This window comes from Macrosteles quadrilineatus, unplaced genomic scaffold (genome assembly GCF_028750875.1).
Source record: "Macrosteles quadrilineatus isolate MER2022 unplaced genomic scaffold, UCM_ALF_1.0 Scaffold_3__2_contigs__length_128488019, whole genome shotgun sequence".
Lineage (NCBI taxonomy): Eukaryota > Metazoa > Arthropoda > Insecta > Hemiptera > Cicadellidae > Macrosteles > Macrosteles quadrilineatus.
The window spans coordinates 94,309,234-94,328,666 of record NW_026542596.1 but is presented as its reverse complement, the minus strand read 5'-3'; the positions used below and the strand labels follow the sequence as shown (position 1 = coordinate 94,328,666).

Sequence of the window (19,433 nt, the reverse complement as noted above, 5' to 3'; positions counted from 1 at the left end):
CCCCCTCCCCCCTCTCTTGTTGCATCGCTCTCTTTTCAAAGCCCCCCTGCATCAGATATCGAATAACACCCTCAACTGAACGGATTGTACTGTTTGATGTCCTCATGTCATAATGCAAAATAATAATAGTTGAGATTGTAGTTTGATTGTTTTAGGTCGATTTTATGTGTGTGTGAGTTGGACCTGGAGGGTTGTTGTGGACATTTGCAGTTTAAGTCAATCACTTCTTAAACGCCAGACGTTTAAGTACAATCCGACCCCTTTGTCAAGTGGAATGGCTCTTTAAAACACCGGTTGGTGACAGGTAACTTTAAACAAACGTTCAGACCTGTCAAAAAGGCAAAAGAAAAACGTTAACAAAAATCAAAATTATCATTAAGCAACAAAATAAATCACAAACACTCAATAAAAGAAATCGAGCTACATCACAGTTATCAAATAAATTCTTACTAGTGTACCTGTTGCTCGAATTCGAGCAATTGCGAAGCATTACAGGCAACTCACGAAGATTATGGAAATACAGTACTCACGATCTACACAACAATTAGATATAAAATATCTTATCTTTTCTCAAAAAGCTGATCTTGTAAGTTAACTCCTTAAGAAATAATTTTAAGAGTTACTGTGATATTAGAATTTTCCACTGATTTGGTAATAGAACATTATATTGCAAAACATGACATGATGCAGAATAAAATCAATTTTAAAATCAGAAAACCCCATTGCAAATACTGTTCTTCATTTTGAAAAATTCAATAAATCACAATTTAAATATTAACAGCTGTTTCATTAAAAAGTAGTGTAGAATTATGCATATGGTAAACAAATTTGAAGAGGCAACTTTAAAGGCTTCTGGGGCAGAGCCCCAAGGGAATTTACCTCGTTCCTCTTTTGATGGCTCATCTATAGACCAAGACCTTTCTTTAGAGACCCCTACCAAGTTTCTATGCCCAGCCGTTCTCTCAAATTAGCTGGGACAAAAACCCAGTTTTTCCTCCATAAGAATAACATGGGATGGGAATTCAAAGGCCACTGGGGCAGAGCCCCAAGGGAATTTACCACGTTTCTCTTTTGATGGCTCATCTACAGACCAAGACCTTTCTTTAGACACCTCTACCGAGTTTCTACGCCCAGCCGTTCTCTCAATTTAGCTATGACAAAGAAAAACAGTTTCGAATTAATATATAGATTTACATCGCTGATACGTGTTGACGCATAAGAAAAATATCTTCACCTGTCAGTTGTCTCACGTGTATTATTAGTTACGATTCTTAACGTGGATTGTAGTAGGTTACTATATTTCTTTTTATTACTTACTTTGCTGGAAATGCGATGTTAACATTAATGCACAAATAAATCAAGTATTAACTTACTTAATGACAGCTGCCCTTTATCAATAGGTATAATTTATACCTCAAGCCTAAAAAATCAGAAACCAAAAACTGATGATTTTTTGTGAGTGGTAACCAGTGGTAACATCCGTGAACACAAGATAATGTTAACAGTCCTGACAGTACAGTGAACCGCCGTGTATTGAGGCGGGGGGTGGATGAAAGGGGCTGAGGGGGGTTACCAGCTGTGTGTCTGGCGCTATAACCTGCTTCGACCCCGCGCTTTGTGTCTCCCTTATTTACTTTATAGCAGCAAAAACTTGCCCAAATGTAAATATCGTGCATGATAATTTTTTGCGATTTGTGTTAAATCATGGGTGGTTTGATTTCTGATTTACAGTTGTGTTTATCGGGTTGGTACAGAATAATTGGTCACTACCGTGTTAATTTTAAATACTGTACGAAGATGCACGCTGTATAATAGGACATACATGCTGTGGAATCGGACTTGGAGATTTAACTTTAGGGTTTATCGGAATTTTGCAATTTAATAATAATTAATAGTAATTAATAGAGACCAATTCGTATATACCAAGGCAAAAATGTGGTTCGGATTCCACTAAAAACTGTAGGTCCCTTAGTTGCCTAGCTGTTTGGGTATCTAATTAACAGCTGTGTCTAAGGAATAAGTTGGCCTTAGTCAATAACAAGACTACAAGATCGTGCCACTCATCCTACACTCATCTCCATTCATACTTGGCTTAAAATACTTACTTTGAATGGTCGCCATTTCATTAAAAAAGTATTAAAAAGTAAAGTAATGATTCTTTCTAACAACATTCCGACGTATGAATTAAATATCAATGTTTTGGAGCTAACCCTCTCAAAAAGTCAAAACGTTACTGTAGTCATATTAACCAACAGCTTTTTTTGGACTAGATCCTAGATCTGCATTTGAAATGTTTGATTATGTTTTAGTAATCATACTTTCCAACTGCAGCAATGACAATGTTACAAGAAAAATGTATTGGTCCATTTCATTGAAAATGTAAAAACTAAGGGATTTCAAATTTATAGTTGCTATTTGAGATTAACATTTTTAAATGGCAGTTTCTAGTAGTACGATGACATTAGAAAGTAGGCCTACCAATAAAATTAACAAGTATTGGACCATTGTCTTTCAAAATGTCAAAATGCCAAGTAGCCCTCTCCCCCGGCCCAAGTCGGCGGATATCTCTTCCTCGCTCTCTACGGTATGCAGTGACGGTAGCTATGGTAGCTATGACAGCTACGGTATGCAGTGATGGTAGCTATGGTAGCTATGACAGCTATGGTAGCTATTGTAGCGGTCGCTGGAGCGTTTTTACCGCAGTAACGGAGAGAGTGGTTGCACCGTTAACCACGCCGAGGGCAACGGCCGAAACTCACTTTTCACAGTCACGAGTCAAGAGAGAGACGTCTACGGGAGACTGGCGCTAGCAATTACTGTCTCAGTACTGCGCAGAACCACAACACTGTCTATACTTGAATAGATACAACTTCAGTATCGGCTTGGTGTGGAGGGGTAGCGAGCAGTGGGGAGACTACTGTTGCGGTGTTGCCGCGTTGTCGCGGACGGCCTACGACTGCAGTGAGCGGGAACTGCCCAACTAACTTCAACACAGAATATGCGCGCCAGCGTACTTGTCAACAACGCAAACGCACGCAACGTTACTATTACGACATACGAACCCAACTTACCAACCCGAGTAAATCTCATTAACCACGCCTCAGTGAATACTCTACTTAAAATTTCAAATAAAATTAATAGGCTAATTTAAAATATAATTAATTCGTCATATTTAAAAATATTGTATACTAGAAGTAAAAAAATGTTTCATTACGTATAAATAAAAAATAAAAATAAACATATTTAACATATTAAAAAACATATAAAATATATGTTTTGTGATAACTTTAAATATATAATTTTCTGATACAACGATATATAATTTCTTAATAACTGATGCACCCTCTTGGTCAGGTAGTTTGCCTATTGAGACAGCGTAGGGGTTGGGCTGTGCGGCGCGCGCCGCACCGTGTGAAAGCTCCCTTCACTGTGTGCTTTTATTTCGTCTCTGTTGATAGTTTCCGCTAGTCTATAGTAACCAGGAAGGAAATTTTTCTGATTTAACAAAAAACGTTTAGTTCAAATTTATGATACTATACGTATTTTGGTTACCTATTTATTTTGTTCAGTCAATTTATTTATGAAAATTATGTTCAGTTAAAAATTTAGTACCTATGAGTATAAAAAATTATCTTTATAAACTGGTTAGATTTAAAAACCTTTAGTTAAGTACTAATAAGATCAAGCTGGACAAATGTCTTTGTTGGCCACGACTGAAGAAACTAATAGTAATAAATAATACCTCAAGTTTTAATAATCTTAAATACAAAATTGTTTCTGAAATAAATGCACACATATTGCTCCAAAATAAAGCTTACCTAATATTGTGAAAAGTCTAGGACGTTTTCGTTAGTGGATGTGGATGGCAGTGGATTTATTCCATCGAAGTCATCATCGCTATCATCTGCTCCGTAATCAGCATACGTTTGGTTGACGTATATTTCCTGTGTCCCTTCGTCAGTTTGCACTCTGTATTCATCAGAAAAATCCTCAAGGTCACTATTTTCACTGTCACTGTCATCTCCATTCACGTGTATTATTAGTTCTTCAACTGCTGTTTCAATGAGACCCTCTTGTGCCCACGCTTCTAAAATTATTTTTTTTGTGTGTCTTACGATATTCGTCCATTCTACGCTTGTCACTTGTCCAATGCCTTCTTCGGTTAATCTTTTAATTTCAGTTAGGTTAAATGCTTTATTGTTTCGAGCAACGTGTCCCTTGACTTGCGCCCAAACCATTTCAATTGCATTGAAATGGCAATGGTAAGGTGGGAGCCTGACGATCTTGTGTCCTTGGGCCTTGGCCATCTCATCTATTAAATACTTGGGGGTCGTTGGTTTATACCTGTCACTTAGTTCTAATAATTCTGCTTTTCTTAAATGTTCCTCAAACTGTATGTTGTGCTCACTGAGCCATTCCTGAATTTCTGTTTTTTTGTTGGCTTGTGTTGGAGCCTTATCCAAAATCTTGGAATGGTATGGGGCATTGTCCATAACAATAACCGATGGGGTTGAAAGGTTAGGCAGAAGTGATTCTGTGAACCATTTAAAAAATTTATCATGGTTCATTTCTTCGTGGTAGTCTGTGGTTTTCTTTGAAGAAAACAATAAACAACAGTTAGGAACAAACCCTTCAGATGTTCCAGCGTGCAGCAAAATCAACCTACTACCTTTACCAATAGGAGCTGCTAACGTACCTTCAGTTGTCTCGTCAGTCCATCCTCGAGCGAGGGTGTGGCCGGTATTCACCCATGTTTCGTCTAACCACACTATCTTATCGAAATTCAAATCTTTCACCTCCCGCAGAAACCGGCAACGCCAAGCAACAATATCATTTCGTTCCAATAAAATTCTCCTCCGATTCAACTTTTTATACTCAAACCCCAAAGTAACTAAAACACTCTTGAGAGAAAAACTGCTGCCTCTAAATAAATTTGCGTCCCTTAATGAAATCAAGAGTTTTTTAATTGTAGGATGCTCTTTTTTCCTAATATAATCATATATATGCCGGCGAATAGCATCCTGTTGGAAACCATCTATGGCAGTGACGGTTTTCTGTTTCTTTCTCCTTTTTCCAGGTGTCTGTAAGGTCGTAGTGGCATTACCAACCTCATTAATAAGTTTTTCCTTCTCCTTGCATATTGCAACGACTGTATTTTTATTTAGACCTAACGCTGCTGCGGATCTGTCTACTACCCTCTCTAATGGTATTAAGATAGCCCTGTTATCCTTTTCTCGCTGAAAAAAATTCCGTACATTAACCACAAGTTCCCGTGACTGGCTGCGTAAAGCAGATCCCTGGCCAACTTTGGTGTAAGGTGATGGTGTCACTGGCCGAACGCGAGGACGCCCTCGTTAATTAACACTAGCGCCTCCTCTTCTTTCCATCAGAATTAATATGATAACACAACGTAATATGAAACAACAGATTTAACACGATATTACACCATGTAATTCCCAAAACCACTCACGACAACAACACTGGACGCAGACAACGCAACGGCACTACTGAGAGGGCCCTCTGGCATATACTGTATATATCTGTAAACATCTGTTGTAAACATCATTACTCATATCATCTTTGTTATGATGAGTGGGTGGTCGCGTCATTTGATTCGGTGCAGTCTCGTGTCTTCGCCTACAGAGTTCTGTTTTGATTTGTGTTGCCTATGTAAAAACTATAGCTGAGTTGAGCAAACAGGCAAAGGACATATTTCCCTTTTTAAAAGAAAAAGTTACGCATAAACTCAAAATTTCGTGAAATAATATGTATAAAGCACTATAATTCTTAGTATATTTGTAATTGAGAAATAATTAAAAAAAAATCATAAAAAAGATTAATTGGTTTCACTTTAAAATGTATTACACACGGCTTTTGTTTTTTAGACATAAACCTTAATTTTGTAATTTTATCTTTTTTGCGCAGTAATATCACTATGCCTTAAATCTTTAAACATGTATAAATGTTACTATCACAATATTACTATATTGAAAACAAGCTGGGAGTAGTTTTGATAGGTTATCTCTACATAATCATTATTTTATTTTCTAGCTAGGTTTGATGATGCAACATGATGAAGAATATAGTTCAGCACACGAGCAAAAATGGCTTTTGAGGCTCTAGTGATAGAATATACTATTCCAACATCAAAATGTTTGTTTTGGAGCTTAGGAGACTGAACTCTCGCGGACAGTATAATGTTTTACTCGAAGTAGTCACTGTCATCTATCATAACACTGGAGGAACTGCACATGTGCGTGCGTGCGTGGAGTTGCTGTGCGATATGGCAACAGCGCCTGTTGCTATGGAAACCGCGTCAGGCTCTCCTCGCTCTTATTGGTCTGGTAGACAACCTGGCAGTTCTCCCTCTTACTTGAACGTCAGATAGCCCCACCCCGCCGATACTGAAGTTGTATCTATTCAACTATAGTGTACTGCAGGAGAACAGGGTGATCTGAGAAATTACAGACTAGTGCTGCTGATTTTGCAAATTCAAAAAAAAAATGTAGCGGCCAATTTACACTAACTTGTACAATCCATGTTGACTTAGGAAGCATCGAATCAGGGACCAATGTTTGCAATTTGCCCGGATAAGAAGCAAGCTAACATTTGAATGTTCCAAATTATAAGTGAATAATACATGTCGTGTGTTATGAATACGCTGTCTGTTCTAAAAGGGGATTCGTCAATAACTTATCTTGAAAATGTAAGCCAAAATTTGTAGAAATTTGTAGAAAATCAAGAACTGTTGCTGTTCTGGACTTATGATCACCAAACAATTCTTCTATGTGTAGTAGATTTTCATTCAGTTTATTCAGGCATTCTAGGAATCGAAACCTGACCACAAATGGAAACCCTCCCACCCCTATAACCTCCATCCATACCCCATCCATAGTTGACCGCAAAATGGAAACACTTAGGAAATACTGTATAAGCTAGGTAAAGGAACATGTATTCAGAAGCCGTCATGCGTCATACTATGTAAGGCTGAAGGTAGTGAAGGTCGTTATATTTTACTGTAGCTGGGAAGTTGAACGGTTATTGGGCAAAGGTCGCGGGTCCGATCCTGGGAACAATGGCCAAACAGGACCCTGTTGTCCTTGATAGTTGTACTTGAATAATTAGTCCTGATAGAGAAACCGCTGATTTTAGTCAGTTAACAACGTACAAAATTGTACAAAAGCCAATTAGTTCTAAGCTTATCCTTAAATTTCGGGCTAAAATATTTTTGCAAGCCAGATACACAGAATTTTTTAAAGGTTAATCTCTCAATTTATGGTCCACACTAATGACGTTTGGTGAATAATTTGCAATTCGTGAGGGGTAGTGACTGTCGGTGTGCGGGTAATAGGGCAGAGCGGCTGGATACGGTTTTAATATCGGGTAGGTTGAGAGAAATTCTGAACTTACTGATTCAAATGGAATTTAGTGACTGGGAAACGTTAGTATTTTTACTTGTTGTTCCCAAAATTTTACTATAAATGCCGATCAAGAACTTGTTTAATAATTGTCTTACAGCTAGCCTCTAGATGACTAGGCCAACATATTGTGTTTAGATTAATCCGTACTATCGCATGGTTTGTATCCCAATGGAAATAGAAATAATTTCGAAATAAAATTCTTGTATGAAACGTGAAAATTATAATTTTTCAACCTGTAGTTTCAAATTCCGAAAGCTACAAATTTCGCGTTGCTCAAGCTAAATGCCCCATTACTCATGTGGCCCATGTTCCCTCATTCCCTAATCAATTCCCACGCCATGTAGCCGAACACTCACTCGTACAAGCTGTATTTCAAGGTCACCAATTAAATTAAGTATCATGCCGTACTATGTTTACTTAGCTGTTTGCCAAGTATTTTGTAAATCAAACATGACATTTAGTCCTAGATGTATATTGTAAATATTTTTAAAGAGTGGATGTAGTGGAAAGATATATTATTTGTAACTAATTTTAGCTTGCTGAATAGATTGATAGATTTATTTCATATTGGAATATTGGAATAATAGTAAAGCAAGCTTTACTTTTAGGAAATGTATTTAAAATCCCTTTAAATTTTACCACTGTTTAAAATTACACTTTTTGATTTTGTTACCAAAGGTGCGATTCGATAGTTTAAAAAGATTGCTGTGATACTCGTAGATTGTATTATAAAGTATTTAACTCTCGTAAAAAAATAAGATACGTCATCACGTAATTAATAACTATCAATTTGAGGGTTGAAATTAAACACATACCCTACTTCAAAAATCGTTATTACATCCATATAAGCCATAATTAATTATATACGAATATACGAAATTCTATGTTTATGTAACTAGGTTGTGAAGTACTGTATTAGTCGGATAATTGAAATATCTATATCCGTAGTCATTCATTAAAACAGAGCAGAATTTAAATATATTAGGGGATAGTGATTTAATAGAATATATGAGAATCGTGATACTCGTGGATTTAACAGTGCGTGCAAAACATTAGTAATATACCCAAGTGGCGTTACATGTTCAATGACTAGAAGTATCCAATTTGAACATGAACAATTCCACATGAATACACTACAAGTATTGTTTTACCAAGTGCAAAAACACACATGGGTAAGCTCTCAAGAGTTACGTTGGGGTTTGATTGTTAACGGAGTTTAATGACATTTGCTCCGGTCCTAGTTGAAGGGGGGGGGGAGAAAGAGTTAGAGAGTTACTCGATAACTGTACTCTCTCCCCCTCATCTCTCCCCTAAAGCCTTCTCTCTCTTTCATCTTCCCATTCCTTAGAAATGCATTTACCAAAGCTTTATTGCCATCCACGCTTAATGTCGTTACAGCGGAGAAATAAGTTCTTTAACCGTTTTCTTTCAGCTGTTCTCGGAGATTAAATTATTTTCCCGGTAATCAACCGGTTTTCCTTCGTGATGACAATTAATTTCGCCGTTACTCGGAATGGATTTGTGCACAGTTAACTGCGAGTTTTATTTTTTAATCTATTACTTATTTAATACGGAAGCAGATTTTTTGTGACAATTACTCCTCCGAGACTATTGAACCGGATTTACATGTTTTTTGGTGTCATTGGAAAGAGCGCAACGTGAAGTTTTTTTTCTTTTTAGGGAAATAATTAGAGAGTGAGGCCCTAGTGTCCTCCATTAAAGTTTCGTATCCCTCCATAAGATTAACATGGGAGACAAACATTGTAATAAAACTCGAGCTGTTGTCAGAAATTAAAAGTGAGAAGAAGAACACATGTTAATTGTAAACGGTCAATAAGATTGCTAATTTAACAGTTTGCTACAAACATTTACTGACTTGGTTGAAATGAAATATTTACTATTTGAATTTGGGTTGGCGTTCCCAATAACTGTAATTTTTTGTTTTGTTGTAATTAAATTTATTTCATATTTCAATGGAAAAAAGCGAAGAGAGCCTGGATAATTTGATACACTAAAAAGAAAACTGAATCAACACTGTGCTGCATTTCTTAGTAATTATTGAAAGAGCCGATTTGCAAACTATGGAAACATACAGGGTGTCTCAGACCACCCGGCCGGCTGGTATAGCTCCAATATGAAAGCAAATGGAAACCTAATTGCAACTGGAACCCCCTATTTTGACCCCAAGGAATTCAGCTAAATTATTTTCAACCCCAAAAAAGCACACCAAAGGGCAGATTTTGGGGGGTGGGGGTGGATTTTTTGGTTTATCAATCTTCCAAGATCATCAATCTGAGTACTATTTTATTTTTTTAGACAAGATTTGTTTTAATTGAGACCTAGACGTGTACATTTACAACAGCAAATACTTTGAATACCATTTAATAAAACATTAAAATACACTAATTTCGCTATATCTCTTTAACCAATGAAGATACCAAAAAACATTAAATACAAAAATTATAGAAAATTTCAAGGGCTACAATGTGGTTTGTAATGAAATGTTGCCATTTGAAATTTTTGAGATAACAGCTTTTGAAACTTCAAAAAGTTTGAAAATGCGTAACATAAGTAAAAAGATAGCAAAAGGGTTAAAACCAGAGTTTTTTGAAAGATCATTTATTAATTAAAGTGTTGTCAAAATTTGAACCACCCACGAAATTCCACCTCTTTACAGTGAAAAGTAGTCCAAAGCTCTATTTTTTTTTCGTTTTTGAACACCCTGTAAATAGGGATGAAGATAATTTAAATCTTTTTCCACTAAAATACTCAGGACTAAAGGACCTTTAAAAAGAGGTATAACACGACCCCCCTTTACATTTGAAAATTTCCCAAAAACCACCCCCACCCCCAAAATCTGCCCTTTGGTGTGCTTTTTTGGGGTTGAAAATCATTTAGCTGAATTCCTTGGGGTCAAAATAGGGGGTTCCAGTTGCAATTAGGTTTCCATTTGCTTTCATATTGGAGCTATACAAGCCGGCCGGGTGGTCTGAGACACCCTGTATAAGGAATGTCACATAACACCACCAGATAGAAGAGATAGAAATCATGTGTTTTTTAGAATTTATAATCGTTATTATGGACAACCTGATGCGGCTAAGAGTAAGGCTATTTGTAGAAAACACTAAAAAACAAGATCAGCATTTGAAAAACGATAAGATATTTACAAGAAACGTTGATTATATCGATCAATTATGTACATCTTGAGTATTTCCATAATCTTTGAGTCGAATATTTTTAAGTCATCAGAAGTTATGACTCTTATTAGTTTTAAAACAACACCTGTAATACTTAGCAATTGCTCGAATTCGAGCAACAGGTATACTAGTGTAAGACTTTAATTACTTAGGCCTACGTAATCCAGTCACAGCTCAACAAATTTTGTCAAATTAGAACATGTCGGTGTTAAAACACCATCGTCAGCTTCAGATGTAGTTGATCAGATGTAGACATCGTCAAATGGTAAACACAAGTACGAAAAGAGACATTGACACATTTAAAAACAATTAGGGTAGACAAGATCGTCCAGTCTGTCCCTTGCTACCTGTACGGTCGATCACATTGGTTAGAACAGGCAAGTTTTTTTTTAATTTTCGATGTATCTGTTTGTACTTTTTCTATCACGTACCTGAAGCTGGCGATGGTGTTTTAACACCGAAACATGTTCTAATTTAACAAAATTGGTTGAGCTATGACGGGATTGCGTATTATATCCAACAGCTACTCACACGAATTTTAATAATTTTATTTTTTTAAGTTGCAAATTGGGTTGTGGTGGGTAGTTTTTATAGTATTTGATAAACAATGAGCTTTTGTGGAGTTTTGCATTTATTAGTTCTAATTAAAGCAAATCAAATCAAAATTTCTTTACATTTGGTATAAAATAATATTTGTTTACAGTTTTTACGAAACCACACCTTAAATTATATCATGCATTTAATGATCATACATACTCTACAGAAAGAAAAATCATAATTTTTTGGGGGGTTTACTTTTATTCAAGTTTGTATAATGTACCCTTTTTATAGTGTAAGGTTCATTTATCAGTGCATTAATCTTGCACTCTTTCTATTACGTCCTGATTTGTTATTATTTTTTTATGTCTGTTTTGTTTATTTACCCGGTTATTGTGGGAGTGGGAGTATTGCCTGAACTGATATTAAAAAAGTACGTACAGATACTTTATTTTATATGGGTGAAAAAGAAAATAATTAATTATTCATTCTAAAATGTATGCTGGTATAATCGATCGAGATGCTGATTCCAGACGGCTTGTCGGCCACGTTTGACGATTCCCGTTCCACTTCTCCCACCCTACTCCGGGACTCCCCTTGTACAAACAGCTCTCCCTCGGGAACTCGTAATGTCTTCGTAGTGTCGCTTCCCATCTCTTCTAAATCCTCCCATAGTTTAGTGATTACTAGTTCGACTCTCTCTACTAATTAACCAGTGGTACAAAATGTTATCGAAAAGTATAACATTCAGTTCTTATTCAGTTCTGGGTTAAAAGTACATTTTGACTCGACTTTGCAAATTAGAATTATTTGAAGAAACGTCCTCGTGTACCCATTTAAAAGCGTTTAGATAATTAAACTAAAAATATATAATGTTTCGTATCATCTTTTGTTGTTTTGTCGACCGTTGAGAGCAATATTTAAAATTATTAGAGCAAGGTTTAAATTTTACCTCTAGCAAGAAATGTTAGTCTCATAAAAAATAATTGTAATCTGCCGAGTAATGTTCCTCACATGTAATTGTGGTATGTTGCATACCAAAGATTACATTTTGTTTGTTTTAGAAATCCTCTTTTAAATTAATTTAAGATAGTGCCGATAATTTTACTAACTCATGAGTAGGGAATACTTTGATCTATCAGAAGGGTAATTGTTTTGTCCTAGGACGCTAGGCACGAGCCTGTGATTGTGTTTCACATTACTTCAGGCTAGACCTAGGGTTTGCGGCATTATCACTTAGATAAAAACCATTGGTGATTTGGCGGGATTTGAACCCGGTACCTCAGGGACCGAAGTCCTGTATTCTAACCACAACATCAGCTCGCTCCCAATCAAAAGGGTCATTAAAGTATGTACTTGTCGTCAGAGTTGTGTTATTAGTTTCAACATTTATACAACTTTTTTGGTAAAATAAGCGAATCTCTTGGTTGATAATGTTGAATGGAATATTTCTTCACGCGTTCTCTTTAAAACTTGTACAAGTCAAACTTAAGTTAATCTTGACGCCATGTTTTACGTGTAATTCCTGCCAATGAGTGTGCCTAAAGAAATCCACCAATAACCTACCTTGTTTATAATTTTTACGTAAAACCTTTTTATCCAACTTGTGACATCAGTTTTTCCCACGAAACCGAAATATCTGGACACACACATTTGGCAAAGCAGGAAGCGAAGCAGTCACTGGGGCCTCTTTTTGTCGGAGAGCAGCATTTGCACATCGTAGCGGACCGATGCGGTCATTTCGCGCTTCAAGGTTGGCATGACGCAATGTAGTGAGTCGTGTTGTGTTGGTATTCATGGCTCGACGACTATCACTTTAGCCATTTCCACATTATTATGTCATCTATCACCACCATCATTAGCCTATTGAGGCTGGCGGAGAATACAGAACGAACTTTAGATGATACAGAACTTACTTTTTACTTTAGATGTATTTATGATTGGTGGTTTTACTATGGATTATAATGTTGAATTGGAATGTTTGATGAGAAAAGTACAACGATGTTGATATTATTATGCATTTTTTTAATGTAAAGCGTTACCTGAGCGTTTCGGTTAGGTCACACAACTTTATCATCTCTCCAAATGTTTGTATCTAATTTGTAAAGGTATTCAATTTCTTGGTTGGATACAATCGCAATGCTTCAACTATCAAGGGTACCTTTATCCGACTTTTTTATCTAGGGTTATTTCTTAAGTAAGGTAAGGTCATGTAATGTTAAATTATGGCAGTATTGTTAATTGTTCGTAATTTAACACTTGAACTGCAACTTGTAGATCTTTTAACGTATTCCGTTATCTACTGAAAGTATGTAACCTTTCCACCATGTTGTCACCCAATATGAATGTGCAGTCGACAGATACGTATCTATACTTGATGTCTTGTCGACGCGTCACGTTTATAAACAGCCACATGACGTCACACCAAGGGCTGCCAACTGTTCGCCGAAATCTGTTTCTGCCGCTTCGATTGTTGTCAAGTCTTTGTGTGGCTAATTATATTCACAGTGGAGCAGTTGTCGCCCTGATTGTGTTTCATGTGGGTTAACTCTTGTTTGCCGCTCGAAATCGAGCTTAACTTTGTTTCAAAGCATTTCTAGTAGTTTTCCCCAATGTTGTAGTGTTAACAGTCCTTTGGCGCAAACATTCACAATGTACTTTTTTTGTTGATGTCAATCTTTGTTAACGGCAGCCATAAAAACTTGGACCAACGATATTCTTGGACCCCTTGCAATAGAAATTATACGGGATTAAATTGAATTCGGGTCGTAAGCGTTTGTAATATAGGACAACATATGACAGAATTTGTCAAGTGTTTAGTAGGACTAATTTAACAATACATCTTTATTTTTGTTTGCCTTAATATTAAAGTGATCACTTGTTAACCAAGAAATGAAATTGCAAGCTTGAGAACTTTGCATGTAAGAATATTTCAAATTTACAAATAAATATTATAAATGGATGGAGATAGTTTTGTTCGTAACTTAGCTTCGTTATATGCTCATGTCGACAACAAGATTGTTCAAGTTTCTTGTAATTTACTTTTTAGAGTTTTAATTTGTATCCTATGACAGAGAGATAAAGTAAAAAACTTACCAATGTCGTATATAAATGAGACGATATGATGGGATCTTGTGTAAAAAAAGTTATTTAAGTTGGTTCTCACTTGTCTTTGATAACATGTTTGGACCGAACACGATTTATTCACAATTAAGTTATTTCTAAAGTATTTTCTAAATATCATGAAATAATATAAAATTGTTAACTTGTGTGTTTTGCATAAAACATGTCAAATGTGAAAGGAATTGTAAGCGATACAGATTCGAAGTCTCGATGTCTTCAGTTTGGGAAGAGCGACAGAGATAGTGAAAGATCGATAATACCTTTCCTTGTCACAGGATTCGTTTCACTTTATCTGATTTCCGGGTTCACTCTGTTTCCTGTAATCTGATTTCTGATTGGTTATGAAACTCGCGCAACAAGATTTCGGTAAATGTTCATGGAGAGTTTTGTAAGTTTACTTTACACTGAGTTGAGTTGAAGTACGGAAAGTTTATAAACTCTCTGTTTGGGCGAGTTATATTCAGTGTCGATAATAGTTTAACTGTCTGTAGGTATTAGTGATTATAGAAATATAATGTGATATTTATATTGAAATTATATTTTGTTACTCAGACGTCAATAAAGGTTGTATATTGTGTATCTTGCATTACACATGCAATAAAATCTTTGTCTTAAAATTTCTTTCAAATCCATGCACTATGTAATCATTGTTGGATAATGAACATTTGTATAGATTTTTACGGATAAATATTCGTGTTTTTGTTTAATTCGACAGTATTCAAAATGGTAATAAAACATTGTTGGCTAAATACATAAATACAATGTTGGTTTTGTCTCAACATCAAAAACTATTATAATCGTTGGGGATACAAGTGTAGTATTTAAAAGAACTGTAAATAAAACAATTTAGGCACGAATTTAACATTGAAAACTGTAATTCTATCAGTACAACAACTTGACAACGCACGGTTCCAGAACATTTCATTAGAGTTAAAATTATTAAAACGTCTTTATTAAAGTGGAATATTAAACTTGTAATTATTATTAAGCTATATTTTCAACCAATATAGTTCCAACCGCTTAGCTTTTCCTCCTAGCCCATAATTCATTACTTGTGAAACTAATTGCCCAAAACCATTCAACAGTTTGGTCAGAACTAGAAACTAATTCTGTATCCTATTAGTGTGGATTGTTGAGTTGTTATTGCAAGTGCTTAGAGCAAACCAGATTGTCTGTAAGACTAAAATAAACTTTAATTGATGTACCAATGCTTGTTAACAAATATTACTCGTGGAGCTCAGTGGTTTGAATAACTATGGAATTTGATTATCTGTCCAGGATGGGGTTAATTTGATTTATTACTTTATGAAAGTAGGTGTATGTAAATTTAATGCTGTCTGGGCAAATAATTTTTGTAATCTAACTAAATTTATTAAAACTAAATCTAAAAAAACTGCATTTGTTTCGTGTAATAATAATTTTGTTAACTGTCATTTTTTTTCAATGATATCCTTACTCTAAACTCTGGATTATGTTTAAAAATTAATTATAAAAAAATATTCCTGGTAAAAATGCCTTTCTAATCAACAGGTTTTGTAAAGCGTTTAACGAATCACGTAAAAGCACATTTTTGTGTAGTCCTCAAATTTAGTTTAGTGAGTGGCTACAGACAAAACCTTTAACATTTTAAAGTTTTGAATTATTAATTTTTTAATAAATTTATTGTCACGTGACTTAAAAAATATCCCATAAAATGTCATAGCTTTTATCAGTCTCCTGTTATATTGTTTCGTGTTGTCAGTAGGACCGGAGAAAGGCGTGATGGATGCAGTGAAAGTGACCGATGTCATCAGGTATTACACAACTCCATGTAGAAGCTCCTGTCTATAGTGTGCGCAATGTGACTTAGCTCTTGAAAGTCGCACTATTTGGCAACACAGCCATCAGTCTCGTAGTCAAGGAGAATCCAGCGTTGCCAATTCGCAGTTTTCAGTTTTAACCTATTGACGGCGTTTCAGTGGCGTGATCTTACCCACATTTGACATATTTTGATATTTCCCTATTCATTACATTACATTGACTTGTACTATGCAAGATTATCGTGTTCCCAGGTTCCCTAGACAGAGGGTAACCATACACTTTTAAACTCAGTCATAAACCTCGCACAATGTAGAAATGTTTTGTTTGGATGAGGAGGGGGAGGATGCTACCTAGTATGGAATTAAGTAAGAGTTGTGTTAAAATTAACCAGACAAACATACTTTTATTCCCATGGCCATGGCTACCCTAGGTGGTATATGGCCTCGCCAAAAAGTTATCTCCATCTCTCCCTGTTCTCTGAGTCTTCTTTCCTTGCTCTCAATTTTTCGCGGCTACGTCCAAATTCACCAACATTTTTGGGGTCGTTTCTAATGTCCAAATTCACCAACTTTCTACCCGGAGCAGGTACGATATTTCTCCCGGCGGGCGGGGAAGGAATTCCGAATAGTTTGCCCTCGCCTGCTCCGTCTCGTCTCGGCGAGAGTGTACTGCTTAGCCCTAATAGTACTGTTTAAGCTGTTATTGTTTCAGGCAGCTTTAGGTTAGATTAGGTTAGGTTAGGTTTGGTTTGGTTAGGTTAGGTTTGGTTAGGTTAGGTTAGGTTAGGTTAAGTTAGGTTAGGTTAGGTTAGGTTACAGTACACTCTCGCCGAGACGAGACGGAGCAGGCGATGGCAAACTATTCGGAGGGAATTCCTTCCCCGCCCGCCGGGAGAAATATCGTACCTGCTAAAGGTAGAAAGTTGGTGAATTTGGACATTAGAAACGACCCCAAAAATGTTGGTGAATTTGGACCTGGCCAATTTTCGCAAATCTTTCTCCAGCTGGTCCTGCCATCGATACTTGGGGTTTCCTCGGGGTATTTTCCTGCTGGGTTTTGCCTACAAACTTCTAGTCTGTCATCTTCCCTCCTAAATACATGGAGGAAAACCAGTAAATATTTATTACTATCAATATTCTACTGAAAGATAAAGATTCTTAATTAGTTCAAAACATCTATCAGGTGTATTTGGAAACAGGTGGGGGTGAAATAGTATAACGATTCGCGTGTGTGCGTGTGTGTGTCTGTGTGTGTGTTCAGAGGGGTGTGTTTGTGGTTGGAGGGGAGTGAACAGGGGGGGCTTCACACGTAAACAAGTGTGAATGTCCTCAGACGCCTGTAACATTATGCTGGTTGCCATGGGATAGTATGCTGCCTTGTGGTGGGAATAAGATATGTAAAAAGTATCGTTAAAACATTGGTTAAATTATTGTTTGTTGCTTCAAAAGTATAGTAAAGTATGATGAAGAAAGTGCCATAGATGGCGTGATATATTTTTCAATAATGTCAGTACTGTACAGTACCCCCTTTTACAAAGCCATTTGATCACAGATTCGTTCGTAATTGTTAGCAATGTAGAACCAGAACTAGTTTATGCGCCATACATCTTAATCAATGGTATGTGAATTTGTCGCAAGAGCGTGTAGTTTAATGCAAATGAGAGTGGGCTATATAAAATACATGCAGAAAGATAAGGACTGCAAAAGAGGGGTATATAGCTGATTTATTTAATTTTGGTGGTTTATCAAATCGCCGTTACTTTAACAGTACAGTAATAGATTCAGGTTTAGTCTTGGTTCAAAGTTACGAAGTGATCCAAACTTTACTCCTAACAGATTTGTTGGCAAAGTTCGGTAACGAATAGTCTATGTATGAAAACAACACTTGAATTTACTTTAATATTTTGTCCATAAGTAACATAAATGGATAAGATGAATTAAGGAAACAAATAGGTCTTAAAGCAATAAACGACATATAATTTTAGAATCTTCTCTACCTGTGCTCTTTTATTAATATTTTTTATGTTTCTAATTTGTGCCTTTCGTGATTTAATAAAATTGTATGTATTTCTTAACTACTTTAAAATGATCTTCTCTCTTTAGCTGTTTTGTAGATTGCATCTTTTAAAACAATATCCTTTTGTTATATGATTATTATTTTAATTTATTAATAAATATTAAAATAAACCAGTTTGCTGTAATTAACGATCTGCCAGCAATAATTGACAACAATGTAGAGACGTTTCTGAAAATAATTACGAAAACCCCTTTAGTGTACAAAGTGTATAGTTTATAATGAGTTAGTAACTTTATGATCCACCAATGTTAGCAAGAAATGTTTTGTGAAACAAAGAGATACAAATTGCCTCAATCGTTCAGTGACATCAGTTTTCAAAAAGTGAAAGGAACGAAACAGATTAGGAAGTGCAGTCGACACGCAAAACGCATTTCCGGGCTGACGCGTACATATCGATTGTGATCTTATTGCCTCCCCTCCTCATTCTCTTCTCCCCCCCCCCCCACATGACACTAGTCAACACCGTTAAACACATTCTGTCGCCTCCCTCTACATAATTTGATGTCACCGCCTGTGCAAAATTAAAATGCCGAGTGCTTCATTTTACTTGACCTTTCAATTTGAGAAATGTTACTAGATTGTGTTTCGTATTATTTTGGGTTGTGTTTTGAGTGTTTTATTTGTGGCATTGTGGATGGAAGGGTGGCACGGTTCAATTAGACACTAGTTGGGTTAAATGCATATTTTGTTGGATAGAGTTGGGAAGGGGGAGTTTAAGTTGTGTGTGTTTTATTAGTTCGAACAAATGGTCGAATGTGCACGTTTATTGAATATTGAAAATTGAAATTCAACATGTATTATTGCGTGATGCTAATTGATCTTTTTATTGCAGGTATGCACTTTCCTGTGAAAAAAAGCTCATACAAAGGTGACGTATCATTTTCTAGTTCAGTATAAAACAACTCACATGAAATCATAGATTAAAAGATGTCTATACTCCTTTTATCTATGATGAAATGTGCAAGTGAATAATGAAGAACATTTTTAGTATTACTTCTACAATTATTTAATTGTATTTATTATGAAAGATTATGGGTAGCCTTCGTAGTCAAATTACCTTTACACATTATCAAACACAGAAAGCTATGTAAACACTGTATGGTTGTTACAGCAATTCAATAATTTTTGGTGTTAAGTACTTAAGCTAAAAACTAAAAAAAAAAATACAATAGAAACGCACTCTTGGTCCTATTGTACAATTTGATATTTTGAAGATCTCAACCCTGACTAAATATGACTGTGAATCAATCCAAAGACTAATGGTTAGAGATTGGAGGCG

The 19,433-nt window shown here is 35.9% G+C and overlaps 2 protein-coding genes across 3 annotated transcripts in view; one reads left to right on the top strand and one right to left on the bottom strand.

The window, feature by feature from the left end:
- LOC128988569 (uncharacterized) overlaps nt 1-19,433 on the top strand; it is a 196,664-nt gene that overhangs the window by 84,254 nt on the left and 92,977 nt on the right. The gene's annotated exons all lie outside the window — the stretch shown is intronic.
- LOC128989381 (uncharacterized) lies at nt 3,819-5,527 on the bottom strand. Its single transcript, XM_054411270.1, has 2 exons — nt 5,471-5,527; nt 3,819-5,237 (listed from the first exon to the last, which is right to left on the bottom strand). The coding sequence occupies exons 1-2, from the start codon at nt 5,525-5,527 to the stop codon at nt 3,819-3,821; spliced, it is 1,476 nt and encodes a 491-aa protein (XP_054267245.1).